This window comes from Hydra vulgaris, chromosome 08 (assembly GCF_038396675.1).
Source record: "Hydra vulgaris chromosome 08, alternate assembly HydraT2T_AEP".
NCBI lineage: Eukaryota > Metazoa > Cnidaria > Hydrozoa > Anthoathecata > Hydridae > Hydra > Hydra vulgaris.
This window is the reverse complement of record NC_088927.1, coordinates 58,809,740-58,833,249: the sequence shown is the minus strand read 5'-3', so window position 1 is coordinate 58,833,249 and position 23,510 is coordinate 58,809,740. Positions and strand designations below refer to the sequence as shown.

The 23,510-nt window shown below is 28.0% G+C and overlaps 2 protein-coding genes across 4 annotated transcripts in view; both read left to right on the top strand.

Moving 5' to 3' along the window:
- Positions 1–6,007, top strand: part of LOC100200909 (dual specificity mitogen-activated protein kinase kinase 4) — a 48,003-nt gene extending 41,996 nt beyond the window's left edge. For both annotated transcript variants that reach the window (XM_065804027.1, XM_065804028.1), the window contains exons 11-13: positions 1,622–1,770; positions 1,928–1,973; positions 5,327–6,007. In XM_065804027.1, coding sequence (XP_065660099.1) covers positions 1,622–1,770; positions 1,928–1,973; positions 5,327–5,446 — 315 coding nt within the window. In that variant the 3' untranslated portion in view covers positions 5,447–6,007. The remainder of the gene's footprint in view (positions 1–1,621; positions 1,771–1,927; positions 1,974–5,326) is intronic.
- A 3,762-nt stretch (positions 6,008–9,769) lies between these two features.
- LOC136084016 (uncharacterized) lies at positions 9,770–13,507 on the top strand. 2 transcript variants are annotated; one of them, XM_065804026.1, is made up of 3 exons: positions 9,770–10,637; positions 10,756–11,076; positions 11,373–13,507. In XM_065804026.1, the coding sequence occupies exons 1-3, from the start codon at positions 9,854–9,856 to the stop codon at positions 11,420–11,422; spliced, it is 1,155 nt and encodes a 384-aa protein (XP_065660098.1). In that variant the 5' UTR covers positions 9,770–9,853; the 3' UTR covers positions 11,423–13,507. The 2 variants fall into 2 exon arrangements, with proteins under 2 accessions (XP_065660098.1, XP_065660097.1); XM_065804025.1 differs by lacking the exon at positions 9,770–10,637 and having other exon boundaries at positions 10,940–11,076; positions 11,373–12,981.
- The last annotated feature ends 10,003 nt before the right edge of the window (positions 13,508–23,510 follow it).

The window sequence follows — 23,510 nt, the reverse complement described above, 5'->3', positions numbered from 1 at the left end:
GAATATAACATGCTGTTTAAAAAAAGCTCTTTTAACATCAAGAAGAACAAGGAACTTGGACAAAGAACTTAATCCAGTTTGAAGCGCCATCAAGATGATGCAAAGTGGAAATTCATGAGGCATTCTTTAGTGTAAGGAGTCACATGCCCCAGATAAACCAAGTCATTTGACGCTTTGACAAATTTCACCACCAAATGTGAAATCACCACCAAAGAATGGAAAGAGAGAATCAGTGTAAATGTTGCTGAGTTTAAAGCCATATGGAGCAAACATTCCACATGTATCTGATCAAGTCGTTTGTGTAAAATTAGCAAAACCTTTGAAAGACTATGAACGCTGCAGAAAGAAACAAAACTTTAATGCATTAAATAAACTGTTTGACATCATTAAGATTAAAAGCAAATGTTTGTGCAAAAAGGATGAGAACCTGTATAAACTACAAATTGAGAGCAAAGGCCAGGTTGGTTACTTGACTGGCAAACCTGCTAGACCATCATTCTATCCAAGCGAAAGAAGGTACTCAAAGTGATATTGTCCATAGTTACCAGCTCAGCGCCACCTGGTTGGTTTGAAAGTAGCATGTGCTTTACTCATCTGAAAACAGCAAAAATACTTCTTGGGATGATGAGATTGCTGCATCAATGAGCAAAAGGAAGCATAACCCAATACGCATTTCAAGACGCCTTTTTACAATCTTGAAGCTGTCTTTCCACGGAGAAGCAAAGGTGTGTTGCCAGCTTTCTGGTGAGGGCATTGAAATCCCAACCCCATGCCAGTCAGCAATATAAAAAAGCTATATTCATAAGAGCTGCTCAAGTGAAGAAACAGTTTCTTGGCTGACCATTGGTTTTACATTCAATTGTTCCACTTTGAAGATTTCAATGAAATATCTGCAGTGCTGAATGACTATCCAAAAGGTTTCAGATGCTTCAAAAGGTTTCAGATGCTTGTAAAACCACTAGAAAACATATGAATCTCCAATCAACATTGACCGAAGTAACCAGTGGTGTGAGCATAAACGTGCAATCAAAGTTTTGCTAGACCTATTTGACTCCTGCTACAACAAGGACAACTTCCCCCTAAGATTCATCCTGTTCAATGACATCATTGTAATAATTGATTTCCTTGTGTGTTTGATGACTACATAAAATGTTGCATATATATGTGACACTAAAACTTGTGTTCAACTTTGTATTTGCTTGAAGAGACCTCAAAATATAGGCAAAAAAACTAATAGATAAAAAATTTCAAATTATTTTGTGCGTGACATTTTTTTATTAAATCATGTTGAAAGTAAGGTTTTATCTAATCTTTAATGAAAGCTCATCAAAATATGATACAGGGAAATGAGGTTGTAAAAAACCCTATTGCTGACTTATGTTGTTGTTACAGCAAACAATATATTTACCTGTAATGATCTTGAAAATGTAAAAAATGGCTTTGGTTGTTTTTTAAATGACCAATTCAATTACTCTTTCTCTTCTTTAATTTTACAATATTAAGTTGTAATAAATTGATTTGATTGCAAATTATTGCTTTTTTAATTAAAGGTGTTTTTTTAATTTTTTAATTTCTTTTAATTTTAGTAATTCTCAGTAAATTTATTATAAATTATTTGTAGATTGAAATTGCTATTGGAAAGTTTCCTTACCCAAAATGGACAACAATCTTTGATCAGTTGTCACAAGTGATTGATGGCGACCCTCCAAAATTGGTTAATACAGAACATCAGATTTTTTCTAAGAATTGTCTTGATTGTATCAATAGCTGGTTAGCTCATACATCTGCTTATTGTTGTCTTGTTAAATTTTTGTATTATTTTTATAAAAGATTATCAAGATTTTTAATTTAAATTTAAATATTTTTTATAATTTTATGTTGTACAATTTAAAGACTTAATAAATAATGTTTGAAAATCTTTTATTAGTATGGCAAAAGATTTCAAGTTGCGTCCAAAATATAACGAGCTACTGGTATGTTTTTGATCAATGTTTTTATTTAGTGTTAAATATGAAATTTATTTCCACAGATATATACTTTAAACACATGCATACAAATACATTTTTACGTATGTATGTGTATATGTATGTACATATGCAGCACTTTTGTTTGGAAAAAGGTTAAGTTGGTGCAAAGTTTTTTAATTTCACATGTAATTGTGTAATTGCAAGTGTTGAAAAAAAAAATTTCAAATTTGAATTGTTGCTTAATGCTTCAAAATTATTTAGAAATATAAGTAACAGAAATTTATCTATTGTTCTTTGTAGCAACTTTTGTGAATTATTTCCCGATGGAATTATTTTGTAAAAATGCATAATTTAAAAATATTGCATAATTTAAAAATATTGCATAATTTAAAAATAATGCATAATATAAAAATATTGCATAGTTTTAAAATAATGCATAATTTAAAAATGTTGCGTAACTTAAAAGTATTGCATAATTTAAAAATATGGCATAACTTAAAAATATTGCTTTGTTTGAAAATATTGTGATCAAATAATGACAGTATACACAGAAAAAGGAGGGGAAAAAAAAGCAGAAAAAGATAAAAATAATTTTAATGAGAGTTGAAAGATATCTTGCTTATAAAAATACAACCATGACCTCCGCAACTATGTTTATCAAAGGTCTCAATGGCTATGTTCATCAAAGTTTGCTTTAACCTTTGGCATGAAAAGGATTTGACTCAAAAATATTTGTAAAACTTTATTGCAAACTAGAGCAAGTAATGAACTACTCATTTCATAAAAATCTAATGATTTATTGGGCAATACTTCAAGAAACACCTCAGTTTTTAGATTGTAATAACTGGCTAATTATTAATCTTGAAACCTTATTAAAATAAATATTATTTAAATAAAGTTGATCAAATTACCAAAGGCAATTACCCAGAAGACAATTTCGTTGAATGATTTTTGACATTTATTTTGATGAAAACTTGCAAATGAAAAGTTCTTTAGACATAACTGGTAACATTATTCATGTTTGAAAAATTAGTTTTGTTTTACTGAAAACTTTTTAATAATAAATCAAAGTCTTAATTAGTCTTTGATATGTGCAATAAATTTAAACATTTAACTGAGACATTGTGTGTTAAATATGTCTCTCATATGAAATAATATCAACATGAATATATAACATATCAACAGTGTGTGGAAACTAAAGTAAGAGTAAAAAAAGGATATTATTAGATAATGAAGAAAATTATTGAAAAAAAGGGTTACAAATGGCAAAGTGTTCTTCTTTAATAATAAATATATCTCTTTACTTAAGTTCAGATGGAGTTCTGACAGTTTACAATTCAAAATGTCAAGCTCTTAGAAACTCTTAAAAAAACTTTCCAAGTTTAAGCTTGTCATGCAAAACCATGTACATGCAGAGATTTTACAGAAATATAGAGGTTATCATAACTGCAACAATTTAAAGTAGTTTTATTTCATTAGCTTATAGGTTAATAACGAAACAGTATATCAAGCCTTGAAAAACGAAACCTCTTTGAAACTAAGTTCAGTTTGCATACTGTTCAGGCTATTATCACTTTTTCCATCAACCTCAAGTTTGTGTTACTTGTTCAATTAAATTGCAACTTTTTAATGTAACTGTTCTTTTATGCTCAAAAAACTTTCGTCTAGTTTTTTTCCGAGAACCTTAGTTCTTTGGAATTCTCTCTCATTTTCATGTTTTTCTAGCTCATACATTTACAGTTTTTTGTCTTCTGTCAATATCCTTGCCATACTTGTTTTTCAAGTCTCTTTTTTGCTTTCTGTTAACTCCCAACAAAGGTGGCTTGCAGCCTTGTTGGATGTTAAAATTTATTAATAAAATGAAGCTTGTTTAAAAATGAATTTGGAGTTACAAAATGTTTTGTGGCAATAGCACCTTCCCTCATTCACAATAAGTGGCATGCAACTGAAAAATTTTAGAGGGGTGTGAGTGAGAGGTTAAAGAATGCAAAGGGTACCAAAGGAATTTGTAAGCTTTTTTGTTGTTGTTACGTTATAGACCACCTAAATGTTATATCTGAATGCTTTAAAAATTTTTGTAGATCAGTTTTTCAGTAAATGGAACAATATAGAATGTTCAGAGAAAAACATTTCAATACATACATACATAGATACATACATATATACATGCAATCATGTATGCATACATACATGCATGAATGTATTTATGTATGCATGCATATAAATGGATTTACTAGAAAAGCGTTTAGAGTTTATTGAAATAACAATACTATTCTACTAGAATATTAAAAATAAATTTTATTCTTTGTCTGAACTGACAGGTTAAGGCTGCTCTCTGACAGGTTGTGGATAGGCTAAGTTCTTATATATGTATATAGGTTTTATTAGAGAAAATCTATATTTTTGGTTCTGTTTTGGATGTATTTAGAAAACGTCTTATATTTCCTAAAGTCACCATCATATTAAACGTTATTTTTGTAATAACATTTTTTTTTTATATTTTTCATAAATATTATACATATTTCTTTGTTCTAATATTGTTTGCAGTTTTTTCAAAACTTGAATGCTACTATACACACACAAAATATATGAGTTGATGAATTTTTAATAGTAAATAAAGAAAAAATTACAAATCATCAACCAAAAAGACTAAAGTCCAAATCTAGAGGCACAAAGTATAACTGTTGTTAGTATTTGTTTCCAGGAAAAAAAGGAAAAACCATGCATTTATTGTTGAACTACAAACAAGTATACTGTTTCAGTAGATATTCCACAATATAGGGAAAAAAACAATGGGACTCTTTTGGAATGTGGAAAGATCTAATGATCATATTTTTGTGTTGGTGTATTCAAAATGGTAGAACTCTATTTTTTTACCGTATGATTTTATCGTAAAAATTGTGAAAGTTAATAAGGGAGTAGATGGAGAAGAAGTATAATAAATGATGTCATAAAGATGTTTTTAAAAATATCATATAAATATGAGTATAAATGTGTTAGTTAAGAAAGTGAAGTTTAATTTCAAGCGTGAAAATGTGAACAGCCATGTATATCGTATTGTGTCGTGTGTGAGCATGTGTGTCGTGTATTTAGATGTATTTGTGTCGAGCTCAAAAAGCATTTAACGTTGTTCTTAAAGTTATAGCAAGGTTATCTTAAATTAATTTAGAAGTGTTTCAGCAAACTCTTTATATGTATTAGTTTTTGATTTTGAAGGTTCGTTAAGGGTAACAAAGTGATAAAATTATTATTATGCTATTGATAACAAAGCTTTTTGTTGAAGTATTTACTTTTATGTTTACAAGTTATATATTTTGTATGTTTTTTGAAGGATCTCTGTATGTCACTCTTTTTTTTAGCGTAATCCCTTTATCATAAGCTATGAAAAAAACAATAATATCAAAGAGTGGTTTAACAACGTGCTAACTAAAGTTCCTAATCTTCCTTCTCTTGTTACCGATTCTGAAACGCATGATTAGCACTTTTAAAGCATTTTAATGGTTATATTTTAAAATTAAATTTTCTGGTTAGGTTAGCATTTACATAGACAATTAGGTTAGCATTTTTGTATTTTTCGAACTGAATATATAATTTTTCTTTTGCCAAAAATATTATGCAAATAAAATTTAATTTTCTTTTTGTTGGGGTGAAAATAGTCAAAAAAAACTTTCCTCTTTGTTATTATGCAATGCATCGACTATACATTTATGTAATCTCGTAATACAAATTGACGTAATTTTCTTCTCTTTTTTTTTTAATTTTTTTATCTGATTTTTAATAATTTTTAATTCCTTTTTTTATTTCAATGTTTTATTTGTTTAATATTTATACAAAATATTTAGTTTGTAGATATTGACGATTTTCATGTTTTTAGAAATTTGAATAATTTTAGTTATAATTTTGTTTGGAGATTTTTGTTTCTTTTTGGAATTTATTACTTTTATTTGAATATTTTTATTCACATTTTTTAAATTTGTGCATATATTAAGTTTAATAAAGTGTTTAGTGTAGAGAATTTATATGAATTATCCTCATACAAAGATGAATAATTTTATGTTTTTATTGAAGCTAAATTTGCGTATTTTCCTACGTTAGGTTTTTTGTAAAAAATACTAGCTCACACCCGCTCTCAAGTAAGCAGGAACTCGAGTCGAAAATTTATTTTTGCTAAGATTAACAGCGTAACATAAATTCTTATCTTTATTTTTTCTTTATAGAAAATACAATTTCGCACACATTAATCTTGCTTTTACGGCGAAACCTTGCTTCAATTCCTATAAACTATAATATTTTATACTATTTAAGTTTTTTTATGATGCGTCCATTTTAGATTATGAGCTAATTAAAAAATCATTCACTGTTGCGGAGTCAAGCGTTTTTATTCGATGTTTATTTTTTAATGGAAAATAAAAATATTTGTAAAATAATCATATAAATTCTATGATTTAAATCTCTATTGCCAGCGCAAAGCTTATAAAAGATTATGACGATGTTTCCGAATATTTTAACGATGAGTATTCAGCGATATTTTATTCTTTGAAGGTTTCATGAAATTTTGTTATGGTTTAGACCAGGGATGGTCAAATAGCGGCTTGCGAGTCGCATGCGGCTCTTAGAACGTCATTGCGGTTCTCGAGCCCCATACGGCTCTTTTCGAAAGTTTTATTGACTAATAAAAACTTTTAATAAAATATAGGCGGAAGACATTGTTTGAAAAATGGATATAGTTAAAGGTGGCAATAATGTACTTCACAATAAAAGTAAGGAAAGAAAAATTGAAGATGAGAACAGATTATTTCATGGTGGTTGGACAGAAAAATACGCATTTATTGAAAAAGAAAATAAACCTACGTGTTTAATTTGCAATACTGAACTTGCTCATAATAAGACATGTAATGTTAAACGTCACTATGAAACAAAGCATGCGTTTTTCTGAAGAATACTATATTAAATACTATATTGAAGAGTAGTAATATTAAATTCATGTCATAGAAAAAATAAAATCGAGTTGCTTAAAACAATATTTTAAATTCAAAAATGAATATTTCATCTTCCAGCAAAGAATCAAATATTACAACAGAAGCAAGTTTTATTATTACTTGGAACATTGCAAAAAGTAAGCATCCTTACACCAATGGAGAGTTTGTAAAGCAAAATCTTTTTGATGTGATCTCAGTTTTAGATCCTAATAATAGCAAAATTCAAAGGTTGATTTCAAATATTTCTGTTTCTCGACATACAACTGAAAGAAGAATATCTGAGATTAGTGTCAAAGTTGAACAGCATTTGTTAAATGGCTTAAAAAATTGTAAAGCCTTCAATTTAGCATTGGATGAATCAACAGATATTCAAGGTAAACCTTAAATGGCAGTATTTGTTAGATATGTAACTTCAGGTGTACTTGTGAAAGAAGAATTGCTAGATTTAGTAGAGCTAAAAGACACACCTCGTGGAATTGATCTAAAAGAAGCCCTTGACACTGTTCTGGTGAAAGCCAATGCTCCTAAAAACAAGCTTGCTAGTGTTGCTACAGATGGTGCAGCAGCAATAGTTTGAAAACACATTGTGCTTAAAGGCTTTACTAAATAGTGATCCTACGTATCTAGAGTTTATCCCAGTTCATTGTGTGATTCATCGAGAACATTTAGCAGCAAAACATTTTAATTTTCCAATTGTTTTTAAATCAGTGCTGGAGATTGTAAATTATAACCGATCTAATGCAAAAAATCACAGGCAGTTAAAAAATTTCATTAGTAAATTGGCTTGCTGACAAACCAAGTGACTTGTTGTTTTACTGTGCTTTAAGGTGGCTTTCAAGTAGTGATGTTCTTTATAGGTTTGTAGAACTATTAGAACCAATTAAATGTTTTTTGCTTGAAAAGCAGAAGACATTTCAAATCTTTGATGGTGTGAATTTTTTTGTAAGATCTTTTATTTTTAACTTATGTAATGCAACATTTACAAAATCTGAGTTTGTCGCTTTAAGGAAAAGAAAAAAAATATATCTGATCTTGCTCAGACTATATTTAATTTTCAAAAAAAATTGATCTATTTCTGAAGGAATGTTAAAGAAGAAGAAACCTTAAAAATTTTTAAAGACTTTCCTCAAATGAATAAGATGATTCATAATCCTAATCCTACGATTCAGTATGATGATCATAAGATTGAATCATACAGGGAAAAACTACAGCATTGTTCGAAGACTTTCAAAAGATTTTAAAGATTTGTATGCTCTTAAATCATCTTTAGCATTTTTAGTAAACCCTACTTTAATTGATATTATTGGTGATGGTTATCCAATACCAGAAAATATACTTGAAGAAATATCTCAATTTGGAATGAAATAGCTAGATCTCCAAGAAGATCAAAATCTTCAAATGCTGCATAAAACATTAACTTTATTAGATTTTTGGAAAATGGTTCCTGAAGTTAAGTAAACTCAACTAAAAAAGATTAGTATAAAACTTGTTTTAATTTTTGGTTCAACATATACATGTGAATCTTTATTTTCGACTATGAAATTTGTTAAATCAAAGTATCGTGCTAATCTAACCAGTGAACATTTGTTACAGTGGCTTAGAATATCAACTACAACCTTGAAACCAGATTTTAAAAAACTTACCAGTAGTGTCAAAAATCTTAGTGCCTAGTAAATTTATAGTAAATTATGCAAGTTATTACACAAGAAGAATTATCAAAACTTTACAAAAAATAATTGATGTTATAAAAAGAATTCTCTCTGTTATGTCTAATATTTTGCTGAATGATGAAAAGATATTTTTCAATTGTAGAAAATAAATAAATAAAACTTTTTAAAAATAGCTTTCTATTCAATCGACTAAAAAGTAGAAAATAAAATAAATAAAAAAAACTTTTTAAAAATAGCTTTCTATTCAATCGACTAAAAAGTAGAAAATAACTTTTTTCTGTTTCTGGTACTCGTGGAAATCATGTACTTAGTAATAATCACTTTTGTAAAGCCAATACTGGAAGACATTGAAGGCGATTCATGTACGTATGTAAACAAACAAACTCATCGAAGTAAAGGAATAGAAAGTTTGGCGCCTTTTAAGTCAGATGCTTTCAAAATCAAATTCGTTTTAAATGTACATAAAGCTAAAGGCGCCAAACTTTCTATTCCTTTACTTCGATGAGTTTGTTTGTTTACATACGTACATTAGGGTGTCCCAAAAATACGGAAAAAAAAAAAAAGTTGTGCACACCAAATTCTTTGTCTATACACTTATAGAAGACCACTAGTATTGAAAAAAGGTTTTTAAGATCACTTCAAGTGCTTACTGTAGAAATTTGAATAAAGGGATTTTATTAAATATACTGATTTTTTTTAAACTCAAATATTTCCGCTTCTTCTAAATAAAAACTTACTCTTTTAACAATTTTAATAACTGTAGTTTTTTATAGTTTAAACATCTGTAATCATTTAAAAAAATATTGGTAGCTTTGTAGTAGGATATGGTGGCAACTCAATAACTTAGTATTATCACACTTTTTTTGATCACTGTTCTAAATATTAAGAACTTTTAAAAACAATATGTATATATATATATACTGATATGTTTTTAATACAATAATTATTTGAGTATTATTTTTGTACTTTTTTGACAATTAGTTGTTTTGTTTGCAATTATTGATTTTGATTAAACCAACTTTATTTTATTAAAAATATCGACTTGTGAATACACTAACTTTGAAAGCCGCAATCTTGATTAAATAAGGTAAACAAACTTAAGCCAATCGTTTTTTTCTGATAAAAAAACAACGAATCAAACTGTTACTCTTTACAAAAGAATATTTTGCGTAGTTTATTATTACAAATTAAATATTGATAAAAATTAATTATAAAAAAATTAAAATATATTTATGTTATGGCGAAAAGAAAGAAGACTGCTAAAATAAAAAAATCCAACTATAATGTTAATTTAAACCCGCGTCGACCACTTTACATTCTCAGAAGTCCAATTTCTGTTTTTCCCATACATCAACTACCAACAAATGGAACAGTTCTACGATATTATCAGTATGTTATTACAGAAAAAAGTAAAAGGTTCAAGTCTACTCAAGAAAATTTCTCTTGCAAAACAAAGAGTGGGAGTAGGGATATGGTTTGCCATGACAAAGATTTTTGTTATGAAAGTATGGAGATATGTTGCCTTAGAAAAGTTGTAAACATATGGAAATATGCTGGTTTTGGAAAGTATATAATTTCTGAAGTACAAATTGTTAAAAAATTTATTAAACTAAATAAACTGTACATTTCTATGCGAAATACAAGTTATCTTTCCTGGAACACAATTACCAAAAAAAATCACGAAAATCGGTTTGAAGAATTTCTTGAGAATTTATTTGATATTTCTCAAAACAACATAGAAGATAAAATCAAATCAGATAAAGATATGCCAAGATCGAATGATGCAGTTATAGAAGATTTGGCTTTTCTTCAAGATCAAAGAACAATGAGGAGAGGTGTAATAAGTGATAAATATGACATTGATATGCAGCAAAGAGTTGAAAGGAGAATTAAAAGGTATGAAAGAATGAGATCTTATGAAGAAAAATGTAGAGTTAATGAATATTTTGGATTGGATAGAAAAGTTGATTTTGAAATGGATGAAGTGATCTCTCATAACTCAGATGAATTTGAGGCATCAGGTAAATGATATCTCAAATTTTCACTTTAATTGAAAACTTTTAAATAATTATTCTTAATAATGGTTTAATTAAAATTTATATTTGCTTTATAAAGTAATTACTGCTTTTCGTTACTTAGGTTCTGCTGCTCACCAATCTTCAGTTTCTAGTGATAGTGATTTAGATTTTCAAGAAAAGGGTGAAACCCAGCTTCCAACACACACAAAGCTAAAGCGTCAAAAACACTCTAAGTTGGGCTGTTCAGAAATTGCAATAGAGTTTGACAGAGACAATCTTATATTAGCTACAACACCTGTTAGTGTTAGATGCGGAATCAGCATTTGCTCACAAACAATGTTTCTAGGAGCTGTTATTAAAGCTTTAGGCGGAAATGTCAATGACTTAAATATATCTAGAAGCTCAGTAGCTAGAAGTAGATTCAAGTATATTGAAGATTTAGGTAGATTTGTTTACATTCAAAATATTTATATTCAGGGTGTTAGCTAGCCCAAAGGTGTATATTGGGGAATTCACAATGGTTTCAAAATTCCTAAAAATCAATGACCTTTTTTTTTTGATTCTTATTTTGAGTTTTTTAGGACAATTTCTTGAAAATTTCCAATATTTTCCTGAACAACAACAATAAATATTCCCAATACAGCAAAAACGTGGTATAATGTTTAATTTTGGCTAACACCCTGATATTAAAACAATCAATAGTAGTTATAAAGAGAAATAAATTCTTTTTAATTTAAGTACCACCATCAGATCAAGCTATTACGAAGAAATGGCAGGAAAGAATTTGATCTTGCACTTTGACAGTAAGTTGGTAAAAGAAATAGAGGAAAAGTTAAAAATTACTGTTAAGAAGGAAAGGGTTGCTATATCTGTTACCAGTCCTGAATTTACTACAAAAGACGATCGCCTACTTGGAATTATACCTGTAGAGAGCACTAAAGGAAAAAATCAAGCCATTGTTATTCAAAACATTTTAGAGTACTTTGAAATAGCGGATAATATAATTGGAGTCTGTACTGATACTACATCAAGTAATACAGGTAGACTAAACGGAGCTATAATAATAATAAGTAGAATTCTTAATAAATGTTTGTTTTGGTTTATGTGTCGTCACCACATATATGAACTTCATATAAATCATGCAATACAGGCTATCACTAAAGTTAAATCTAAGGGTCCAAGTAAATCTATGTACTTGGCTTTTCAAAGAAACTGGGAAACTTCTCATGAATCTGTGAATTCAAGAGTTCCAGAACTGAAAATATTTGATTGGAACAAGCTCGAAATAGGTAGCAAGCTTCACATCTTGGCGCTAGCAGCTAAAGATTATGCAAAGTATTCATTAGAGAATAAAATTTTTCCAAGAAATGACTATAATCACCTTGTAAAATATTTGGCTTTTTATCTTGGCGTCGAATCTGATAAGCTTAAAGAATTTAAAATTCATCAACCTGGAGTTTGTCACGAAGCAAGATTTATGGCGGATGCTTTGTATATTCTTTCACTAGAGATGACATCCACTGTTATAAGCTTTTTACCTGATGAAAATAAAAAAGAAATAGAAACATGTGCCTTTATTGTTGCTGTTTGTTATGCTCCATGGTACCTTAAATCTAGATGCGCTCAACACGCTGTACTTAATGATTTTAATGCTTTTAAAGCAGCATATGTTATCAAGGATGAATTTAATGCTGATATTGGTAATGCTTTGATTAAAAGTTTTCATAAACATTCGTGGTATCTTTATCCAGCAATAGTTGTGTTTTCACTCGTTGATTCTCACTTGAAAATGTCTGTTAAGTATCAGATTTTGAATTCGTTAATTTCTTTTCCAGTTCCAGAGCAAAAAAATATAAATATGGAAAAACCTAATCCAGTTTTAATCTTACCAAACAGCAAGCTTTCAGAACTTGTTACTGCTGATAGCTGGCTTATATTTTTACGCCTTGGAATCACAAATCAAGTTAAAGATTGGGTTTCTTCTCATCCCAACTTTTCAAAAACTGAATCATATGGTGTTTTTGAAGTTTTTGTTAAAGGACTTAGTGTAACTAATGACTGCGCTGAAAGAAACATTGGCTTAATAAACGACTTTTTTAAATATTCTCAAAAGGAAGAACAGCGCCAAAATATACTATTGATAGCAAGAGAGGAGAGAAAAAAAGTAACAAAGAATGTAACTCAAAAAGAACTTATAAATATTTAAAGCTCTCTATATGATAATATTAATATATATTAGTGGACAAAATAATCACACTGTTATTTATTTTATTTTGATATTTTGAAAAGCTAAAAAATAGAGATTTGGGAATTTTACAGTAAGCACTTAAAATGATCTGAGAGTAATTTTTTAGCATGTATTTGTCTTCTGCCTTAGTATAGACAAGGAATTTTGGGTGTACAAGAGGAGTTTTAAAAAAGTGTTTTTTTGTATAATTTTGGGACACTCTAACGTACATGAATTGCCTTCAATGTTTTCCAGTATTGGCTATACAAAAGTGATTATTACTAAGTACATGATTTCCACAAGTACCAGAAACAGAAAAAAGTTGTTTTCTACTTTTTAGTCGATTGAATAGAAAGCTATTTTTAAAAAGTTTTTTTTATTTATTTTATTTTCTACTTTTTAGTCTTGATAAAATTGAATTATTACACTTATTGATTATGATTAATATTCAGTAAAAATTTATTTTAAATTCTGTATATAATAATTAACAAAAGTATTTGGAGCATATTTTTTTTTATTATTAATTTAAATGTTGGTTGGGTCTTCTTCTCGGTTGATGTATTTGTTCTTTTTTGGACGCATTTTTATTTGTCTGAAATTAACAAGTGGAATATTTGTAAAATTTTTAATTAAATTTATATTGATACTTAACACTTTTTGATGCCCTCTCGGTTTCCGATATTTTTTTCGGAGTTCCAGATCTAACCAACGGGGAGGTGGGGCATCGTAAATCTAAAATACTTATTGAATCAAATGTAACAAATATAGCTACTGTTAGTCGGCAAAAGATTATTTGTAAAATTTCAGGGTTGTACGATCAAAAGAATTGCTTCAAAAAGCGCTGTGAAGTTTTGGCCTCCACAAAAAAAAAAAAAATCAAAAAATGCGGACTCGTCAGTGAGTGAATAGAAAGCTATCAAAAAAATCAAAAAAACAAAAAATGCGGACTCGTCAGTGAGTAAATAGAAAGCTATAAATAAAAGTAATTTGAACTTAATTGAAGTTCATTAAAAAATTTTTTTTATTGTTTAGTCATTTATTGGATATTTTGCGGTTTTTAGTAACTTATGCTATTACGTGTTATAAGCAAGTTCAATTCAAATAAAAGCAAGTTTAATTCAAATACATTAAAATAACTTTTTTTTTCAAAGAAACCTTTTTATCTTTACATTTTTTATCTTGCTTACAATTTTTTTATAAGAAAATTTATGGTTGTTGTAATTGTGTTAATTCAAAAAAAATTATGATTTAGAGATGCTTTCTCAATTTTTTCTACAAATGGTTTTCTAGTGTGAATAAAAAGGAATCAAATTTTATGGAGCCAAGTTTACATTTAAAGAAAAGCTTTTACTTTCTTTATCGTAAAAAAAATAAATACTAAACATAAATTGTGTACATACTAAGTTTATTTATAAAGGTACAATTTCCTTTTAAAAAATCAAAATATAGATGTATAAAAAATCCAAATTTACATTCGCCAATTCATTTTTTTAAAGATAAAGTTGGCATAGCAACATTTATTGCGGCTCTGCGGCACACGTCGGTATTTATATGCGGGTCTCACGTCAAAAATTCTGGCCAGCGCTGGTTTAGACTAACAGAAATTTAAATTTGCTAAACGTAACCCTACTTTTTTATCTTCGGGTTTGGCCCCGAAGATAAAGAGGTTGTAGGTTTTACATGGTTATTATTTTCTACTACTATTATTAATAAATTAAATTCGAGATCTGTCGTGAAATAATTCGAGTTAATTCCCGGTAAGTCGAACACCGGTTAACTCGAAATTTTGTTATCTCGAACCATTTTCTATAGTCCCTTGAAAGCAATAACATTTGTTTTACTTCGCTTTTAATTCGAACCGTTTTCCTTGGTCCCTGTTTCGAGTTAAACGGAAATTATGGATAGTCCATAAAGTACGTATGCTCGGATGGGAAAAACGGGGTCTGCTAATAGCGTTTATGAGATAGGGGCAAGAGGTCAATTATAAAAGAATAAAGACAATAAATTAAAAAAAATATCTTGAAATGGTGGGTAGGTAGGTTAAAAGCGTAGGTACTTTTAGGGAGGTGGAGGGTACTCTAAAAAGCGTATAGTAAAATGTGGGGGAGGGGGTGGTTAAAAATAACAAAAAAGTAAAGTTTAAAAATAAACATTCATGAGACGCAAATGGTGTTCTATTGGTATTAACAGTAAAATAAAAAAGATTTTTGAATTTAAATGAGTTCTCGAGGTTTCTTCTCGGACACAAAAATATTGGCAAAAAATTTTCAGAACTATGTCAAAAGGGTGCTTGAACAATTTAGAACTTTATGCTGATTTTGAAAATATTATTAGTTTTTATTCAAAATTAAAACGTTAAAATATTTTCTGTTAAAAACCCCTGTTTCCCTCATAGTTTGCAAAAAAGCAACAGTTTTAGGTATATTTTGGCAACTTTTTATTTTAACAAAAAATTTGCAAAAAATGAAGATATTATTTTCAAAACTATCATTTTATTCTACTTTTTCTGAGTTCCTGGTTGACATAGTTTGCTAATATGAAATGAAATTTCTTATAGAGGCTGTCCATTAATTACGTCAATAAAATACGGGGAAGGGGGTCTAAATATTTTTTGATTAGGGAGAGGGGGACGTCAAGACAAGTTGACGTCAACAACGTTACTCTTTTTAATAAATTTAATTACTTAAAAAAAGGAAAATTCGGCAGCGTCTGTAGTCTTGTGTTACACACTCACTCAAACTTCAGTATTTTAATGACGCTAACAATATTTTTACATTTTTTTAAACCGTGTTGTGCTTAAAAAATACCACACACATACAAAACAAGTAAAGAAACACGAGATGTCTATTCGTTACACTATTAATTTTTCAAAGTTTTTGTTGGTCTGCTGTGAAAATAAATAAAAATTTAAGTAAGTACATGGTCTACATTATATTACTTAAATGTTTATACCAGGGGTTGGCAGCCTGCTGCACGCAAGCCAAATTCGAAGCTAAAATTTTGATGTTAAAATGCGGCCATCCAGCCCCATGCACAAATACAATTATAATGTTGAAATCAAGATGTTAGTAACCCTTGAAAAACTGGAAAACTCTTATAAATTGTAAACTTTTTCTCTTTTGTCTTAAAAGATTCCCAACCCCTGGTTTATACAAATTATCAAAAAATATTTTGTTATACTAGACTCTATTAGAAATAGTTTGTTTTTGATATGACATTGGATTAGGTCTAAAGTTAAAGTAAAGATGATTGGCACATAGTTTATGATAAATATTTTACATTATCTAGGACTAGGGCTGTCGACGGGTAAACGAGTACCCACCCGTTGGTATCTAGCTGGGTAAAATTATCAAATGCTACTCGTTATCCTAAATTACCCAAACGCTACCGTTGTCTATGCAAAAATAATATAGATTTACAAATTATTATTATATATTTATATTTTTTAAGTTTGCAAATATTAATTGTTATATAACAACTTAAAAATATAATCTTGAATTAAAATAGATATTGAAGATCTTGTCAAAAATTTCAATAGCTACGATTTCTTCATCATAGTAAGAATTTCGGAAAACATCAATAATAAATTCCATAACTGGAAAGATTTTTTTATTATTAACAATTATCTGACGTTTACTTCTCTTACTCATATCATCGAAATCTTTTTTTGGTTGGCCTTTTATGTTTTGTGCCAATTCCAATGACGAAAAGTCTATTTCAAACTTTTGATTTAACCATTTTTTGTGTTCCTTTTCAAAAAAAATGTTTCTTGATGAATCTCTCCAAAATCTTTCGTAATTCGATTCAACTCCATTTAACTTTTGTACCAAGTTTACTTTTTTACCATCACTTATACAAAGGAGGTTATGAAAAGAGGTTATGAAAAGTAAAGCATTGTTTATATTTTCTTCTTTTGTTGAATATTTGAAACAGCTAATAATATCTTTAGTTGTAAAATCCATTGCTTTTAATTTAAGTTGTATATATAACGTTTTGTTCTGTTTAATTTTTTTTTTAATTATGTTAATTTCAAGCATGGAATGTTAATTTAAAGGATTAGATAATAACACATATGCAAATAATTACCTAATTAAATGTTAATTATCAATAACAAACTAACATTTTCAATTGATTATTGAATACAAAGTCTTATGTAGACTTTTGATCAATTAACACTTGGGAAAATAAAAAATTGAAAACTGGCTATAATCCAGGAAGCACAAACTTCAAAGAGAAATTTCTCGCATAGTCGCAAAAAGTCGCAGCTGATTTATTAATTTTTTTAAAAATAGACTCAATTCCACGTTATTTAATAATAATTTGGTCGATACCTTTTGATACTTTATTTTTTGCGAGTTCACGGAAGTTGGAAGTTATAATTTAAACTTTTTTTTTCGGCTTAAAACATAATGAAAATTGAAAAAAAAAAAAATTTTTTTTTTTGAGCATTTTAAGACGTATATAATTTGATACTCTTTAATATATAAACAAATTAGCAGAAGAAAAAAAATTATTCACGAAACTGCAAAAAAAAAAAAAAAACATAATTTTTTTTGAAAACTTAAATTTGGCAACCATTTTTGACTTTGATGGTCACTATCTCTGGGATCACCAGAGTAAAAATATTTTGTATTTTCCTTAATCTGAGTATTTTAAAGCAGTAGGAATTTAGTTTTCAAAAATCTGAGACAACTTTTTTGTGTATTTTGGCCACCCCAAAACACATAGTGCAACGGTTGCTTTAATTTTTTTTATCTTAAAGTCACAGTAGTAAAGTTTGATTGGTTTATTTTTAGTCACGGCTGAAAATATTATGGGTTGATTTTGAAAGTTTTATTTGTACAAATTTAAAAAAATGTCAACTCTGCGTGTCTCGTTAGTATTGTGGTTGCGCGAGCAACAGCGTTTTTTGAAATATGCGAAATATGGGGAAAATAAACACGTGATTATAGTAGTTGTTTCATTTATTTCGCTGTTAAGATTATATACAACGTACAAATATAACAAAAGGAAATGGCTGGAGCAAGAAGAAGGCATCAATTAGGCTTATCACCGAGCCCCATTACAATCATATTTTACAAGTCCGTAAAATATTAAAAAATCTTTACAAAACCTTAAGTATAAGAAGTTAAGAAACAAAAAAGTACTAAAAAAATTAAAACTAAACTTAGTTAAGAAAGATATGATATGTATAAATATATGTGTATAAACACATACACATACATATATATACATATTGCCTTGTATTATTGTTTTTATAATAAAATGAGTAAAACTCCATCCACAACAACATAAAATATATACAAGTGTCAAAAATAAAATAAATATAAGATAATTTACAAAAAGATACTGCATGTTTAGATTAAATTAAACAAAAAAATAAAACTTTTTAAACTTCAAGACTAAATATTCAAAAGTAAATATTTTTAAAGAAGTGCGATAAAGACATTGATATTCATAATAATAATAGTTGATTTTCTTCTTATTTTTAGTTTTTTGGTAGTAACATGTTAAAGTTGTTTAAGTTAATGTATCATTATAAATTTATTTTGATAACTTCTAAAAAAGACTGGCAATGTTTAAAATATTAAAATCCATATTTACTAAATGATATTTTAAATTAGCTTTGAACTGCGGAAATGTTTGTTTTTTATTATGAACAATCTGTTTAAAACTTTTCCATAAAAAAGGTCCCCGATACTGGATAGAATAAGAACATAACTTTAAATTAAATTTTGGAGTTACAAAATTGTTTTCGGAAAATCTGGTGGGGTATTTATGGCTTATTTTACTAAAATATTGATTAAACATTGTTGGAGATAGTTCGTGCTTTATTTTATACATGAATTGTAAGACAAAATATATATTAATTTTATAGACGTTTAATGATCCATCTAATAAAATCTATAAAAGAAAAATATAAATTTTTTAAAGACCTAATGTTTAAGAATGGTTTTGCTTTATACATTGCAATATTTCTCGAAAGTTTTTTTTCCAGAGAGCTTATATGAGTCTTCCAAGATAAATTTTTATCTAAAATAACACCTAAGAAGTTTACAGTTGTTTGTCTTGTAATATTTATTTTATTTATTTTCAGATCAGGTAATTTTAGGGGAAGATTTTCTGTTTTATTTTGTTTATGAAATAGTATATACTTAGTTTTTGTTAAGTTAAGCCATAGTTTATTACACGTAAACCATTCGTTTACTTTGTTTAACTCTTCATTAACCACTGTAAAAAGCGTTTTACTATCTCTATGTGAATAAAACAGGTTGGAGTCATCCGCAAATAAAATAAAATTTAATAAGTTTGATGTAAAAGATAAATTATTTATATTAAGTGAAAATAATAGCGGCCCTAAAATCGAGCCTTAAGGAACTCCTATGTCAATATATTTTTGGAAGTTTTACCTGTTTCATATTGTATAAACTGTTTTCTGCTTGATAAATATTCTTTAAACCAGAGTAAGTTATTTTTTTGTTTTTTTGTTTTTTACTCCATAATGTTCAAGTTGTTTAAGAAGAATGTTGACGGTGACGTCAACGGTGTCTAAAGCTTTTGACACGGTTGACGATGTCAAAAGCTTTGGACAGATCAATAAAAATTCCTGATGTCAAACAATCATCATTGAAGGCACTTGTTACATGGGTTAAGTTCGGTCAAAGCGTGATCGGTTGAGTGATTTTTTTAAAAACCAAATTGCTTGTTGAACAACATGTTGTTTACCGTTAAGGTGGAAAACCCCTCAGAAATATGAAATTTTTGAAAAAAAAATTTATTTTCTTGTTTTGTGCAAAATTTATTAGAGGTTCACAATCTGAAAACCATTTTTGAAAATTCGCTATAGATCTTCATTAAAATAGATTTTATTGAACCCTAGTATTTTAAGCTTCCTTAACTTCCTTAAATAGTGCCGTTGCCATAGCAACGGCACTATTTTTTACCTTAACTAAAAATTGTCCAAAATCCAATTTTTTTATATGAAGAATATATCTTATCAAGTGAATTGTATTTTCCATTGTTCAAAACAACTTTAGTATAAAAACAGTTACTGGAAAGCTCATAAATCTTCTACAATGACGAAGGCATGCAGAGTTAAACAAAGAACTAAAAATAATAAAAGGAAAAAAAATTTCAATGTAAAAAAAAAGTTAGTTGTAAATAATGTTGATATGGATGTAAATATGGAATCAAATATTGTAGATATGAACATAAATGTTACTACAAGTGTTGCAGATGTAAATATAAATATGGAGAAACCAGTTGATTTTAACTTTATTAATTCTAATGAAATATGTGCTAAAAAAATAAAAAAAATTTCGTCATCAAGACCAAAGTTATCTAGTAATATAGTTACTGGATACCGTTTTATAGATTTAGAAATACTAAATTCTGTAATTTCTACCCTTATATGTCCAGTATGTATGTCATCTAAGTTGTTTCTCTCTGAAAATGAAAACAAGAGAAAAGGTCTAGCGTCTTGTCTTTATGTTAACTGCTGTGTAAGTGATTATTCAAGAGAATTTTACACCTCAACATTGAATATACAAAAAAGTTTTGATGTTAATACCAGGGCTGTATATGCTATGAGATCATGTGGTCAAGGCTATTCTGGATTCTCAAGATTTGTCTCATTAATGGACATGCCTAAACCAATGACTGCTAATAAATAAAATTGTTATAAAACTAACTAATGCAGTAAAATCTGTAGCTGAAGACACTATGATGGATGCTGCTCAAGAATTAAAAGACTTGAAGAGTAATCTTGTTTTAAATTCTATTCGTGACCATGTGCCCACAATGTTGTTGATGTTGCAGTATCATGTGATGGCACTTGGCAGCGACGAGGCTATTCTTCAAACAATGGCGTTGTTTCTGTTATTTCGATGGAAACAGGCAAAGTAATAGATGTTGAAGCTATGAACAAGTTAAGTATACAATTTGTTTTTTTTTTCAGGTTTGCATATATGCATATATATTATATGCTTATATCCATATATATGTTTGTCTGTGTGTATATAAACGCCCACCTGATTTGATATATATGTATACACAATACATATATATATATATTATATATATATATATATATATATATATATATATATATATATATATATATATATATATATATATACATATATATATATATATATATATATATATATATATATAAATACATATATATACATATATTTATATATATATATATATATATATATATATATATATATATATATATATATATATATATATATATATATATATATATATATATATATATATATATATATACATATACATATATATATATATATATATATATATATATACATATATATATATATATATATATATATATATATATATACATATATATATATATATATATATATATATATATATATATATATATATATATATATATATATATATATATATATATATATATATTATTACATACTATATTATATATATATATTACATATTATAAAAGATTGGTATTTTTTTAAATATTGAAATCTATTTGATGTTACATACTTCAGATTTTAATATGTTTTTCTCAAAATTTAGGTATGTAAAGCATGTTTTCATAAAGAACATCTAAAGAAAGAAAACCCATTAGCCTATGAAAAATGGCATGATAAACATAAATGTGCTGTTAATTACCAAGGACTACCTGGTGGAATGGAGCCAGAGGGAGCCCGCAGAATATGGAGTAGATCGATTGAAAAACATAATCTAAGATATACTGATTTCTATGGTGATGGAGATAGCAAAGGTTATGATGCTGTAAAAAATGTTTATCAAGGTGTTCTTATAAATAAACTTGAATGTGTTGGCCATGTGCAAAAAAGAGTTGGAACACGTTTACGTAATTTAAAAAAAAAAGAAAAAGGTGTTGGTGGTCGTGGAAAATTGGCCGATACAACTATCGATCGTCTCCAAAATTATTATGGCATTGCAATTCGCCAAAACAAAAATAATTTAAATGCTATGAAATCTGCTGTAAGAGCTAGACTTTATCATGTTGCTTCATCAAAAAATGAAAATTTACATTTTCCTCACTGTCCAGAAGGTTCAGGTAGTTGGTGTCGGTATAATCGTGACAAAGCAAACCATACCTCAACATATAGACCTGGTCCTGGCTTACCAATATCTATTGTTTGGAAACTTAAGCCAATTTATGATGAATTAAGTAGTGATATTCTTTTAAAAAAACGTCTGCATGGCCTTACCCAAAATAACAATGAGTCTTTTAACATGACAATATGGGAGCGTATACCAAAAGGCCATTATGTCTCACTTACACATCTTCAATTTGGCACTTTTGATGCAGTTGCCCATTTTAACATTGGTAGACAAGCTAGTGTTTTAGTTTTAGAAAAAATGAATTTAAGACCTGGAAAGTATTTGTTAGAAGGATGTAGAAAAATTAATCAAAAGCGATTATACTTAGCCATATATAAAAACACAGAACGAGCAAAGAAACGCAGATAAGTAATTCGTGGTAAAAAGAAGTCGATATGACAAATTTATTGAAAAAGAGCAAAACCCATATCAAACTGGTGCATTTTAAGATTTAACTTTTTTTATTATATATAGATTTGCATATTTATTTACACTATTTTGAAATTTTTTATGTTAGCATTTTTAAAAGCTGTTTTTCTCAGATGAAGAGTTTTTAAGACGCCGGCCAGCATATCTAAATAACTAAAAGTGGTGTTAAGTTAAAATTTTAAGTATGAATTTGTTTGATTGTCTTCTGTGATTTAAACGTGACAGATTTTTTTAAAAATTAAATCCAGTCTTTAAATAGGTCAACAAATTCATAAAATTTGGTCAAATTTTTTACATGTACTTCGGTCCAATATATAAGCCGATTAAATATTATTATGAAAAATCTGCTTCGCTCATATCACAAAACTACCTTGTTAGAACAAGTATGCAAAAAAGATTTTGTTAAAATTGTGTACATCTTTAGATACGTTGGCCGGGGTCTTTCAATATTTTGGTGTTTTTGGCACCTGCTACAGCTACCATTTTACCCAAAAAAAAAATTTTTTGTTTTTTTCAGTTAATTTTGTTATTTACTTTATGTATATGAAGTTAAATTTATAAAATGTCGATATTTACTCAAAAAAAAATTTTCAGGGGTTTTCCACCTTAAGTAGCTGTTAAGCCTACTATATAATATGCGTTCGAGTAACTTAGAAAAGCATGGCAGAACCGATATTGGTCTGTAATTTGAAGTATTTGTATTATCACCAGATTTAAAAATAGGTGAGACTCGTGCAATTTTTAGTTTTTCTGGAACAGTACCTGATTTAATAGAAAGATCAAAAATGTGGTTTAGAGAGGATTCTATATTATTAAAAACTGATTTTACAACATGCACGCTAATTTCATCAAAACGTGCACTAGTGTTGTTTTTTTAGACTATCTAGAGCAGATCGCAACTCATAAATATCTAGTTTGCATAGTATAAATCTTAACGTATTCAAAGGAAAACTACTCGTGCTCACGTAATTATTTTTTCCGGTTTCCGAAGAAAAAAAGGATGAGTGGAAACTGACCTTTAAAATTATCTTTTACTTATAATTTACGTAACCATTTAATATATAAGTTATAATTTCCCACTCTCATAT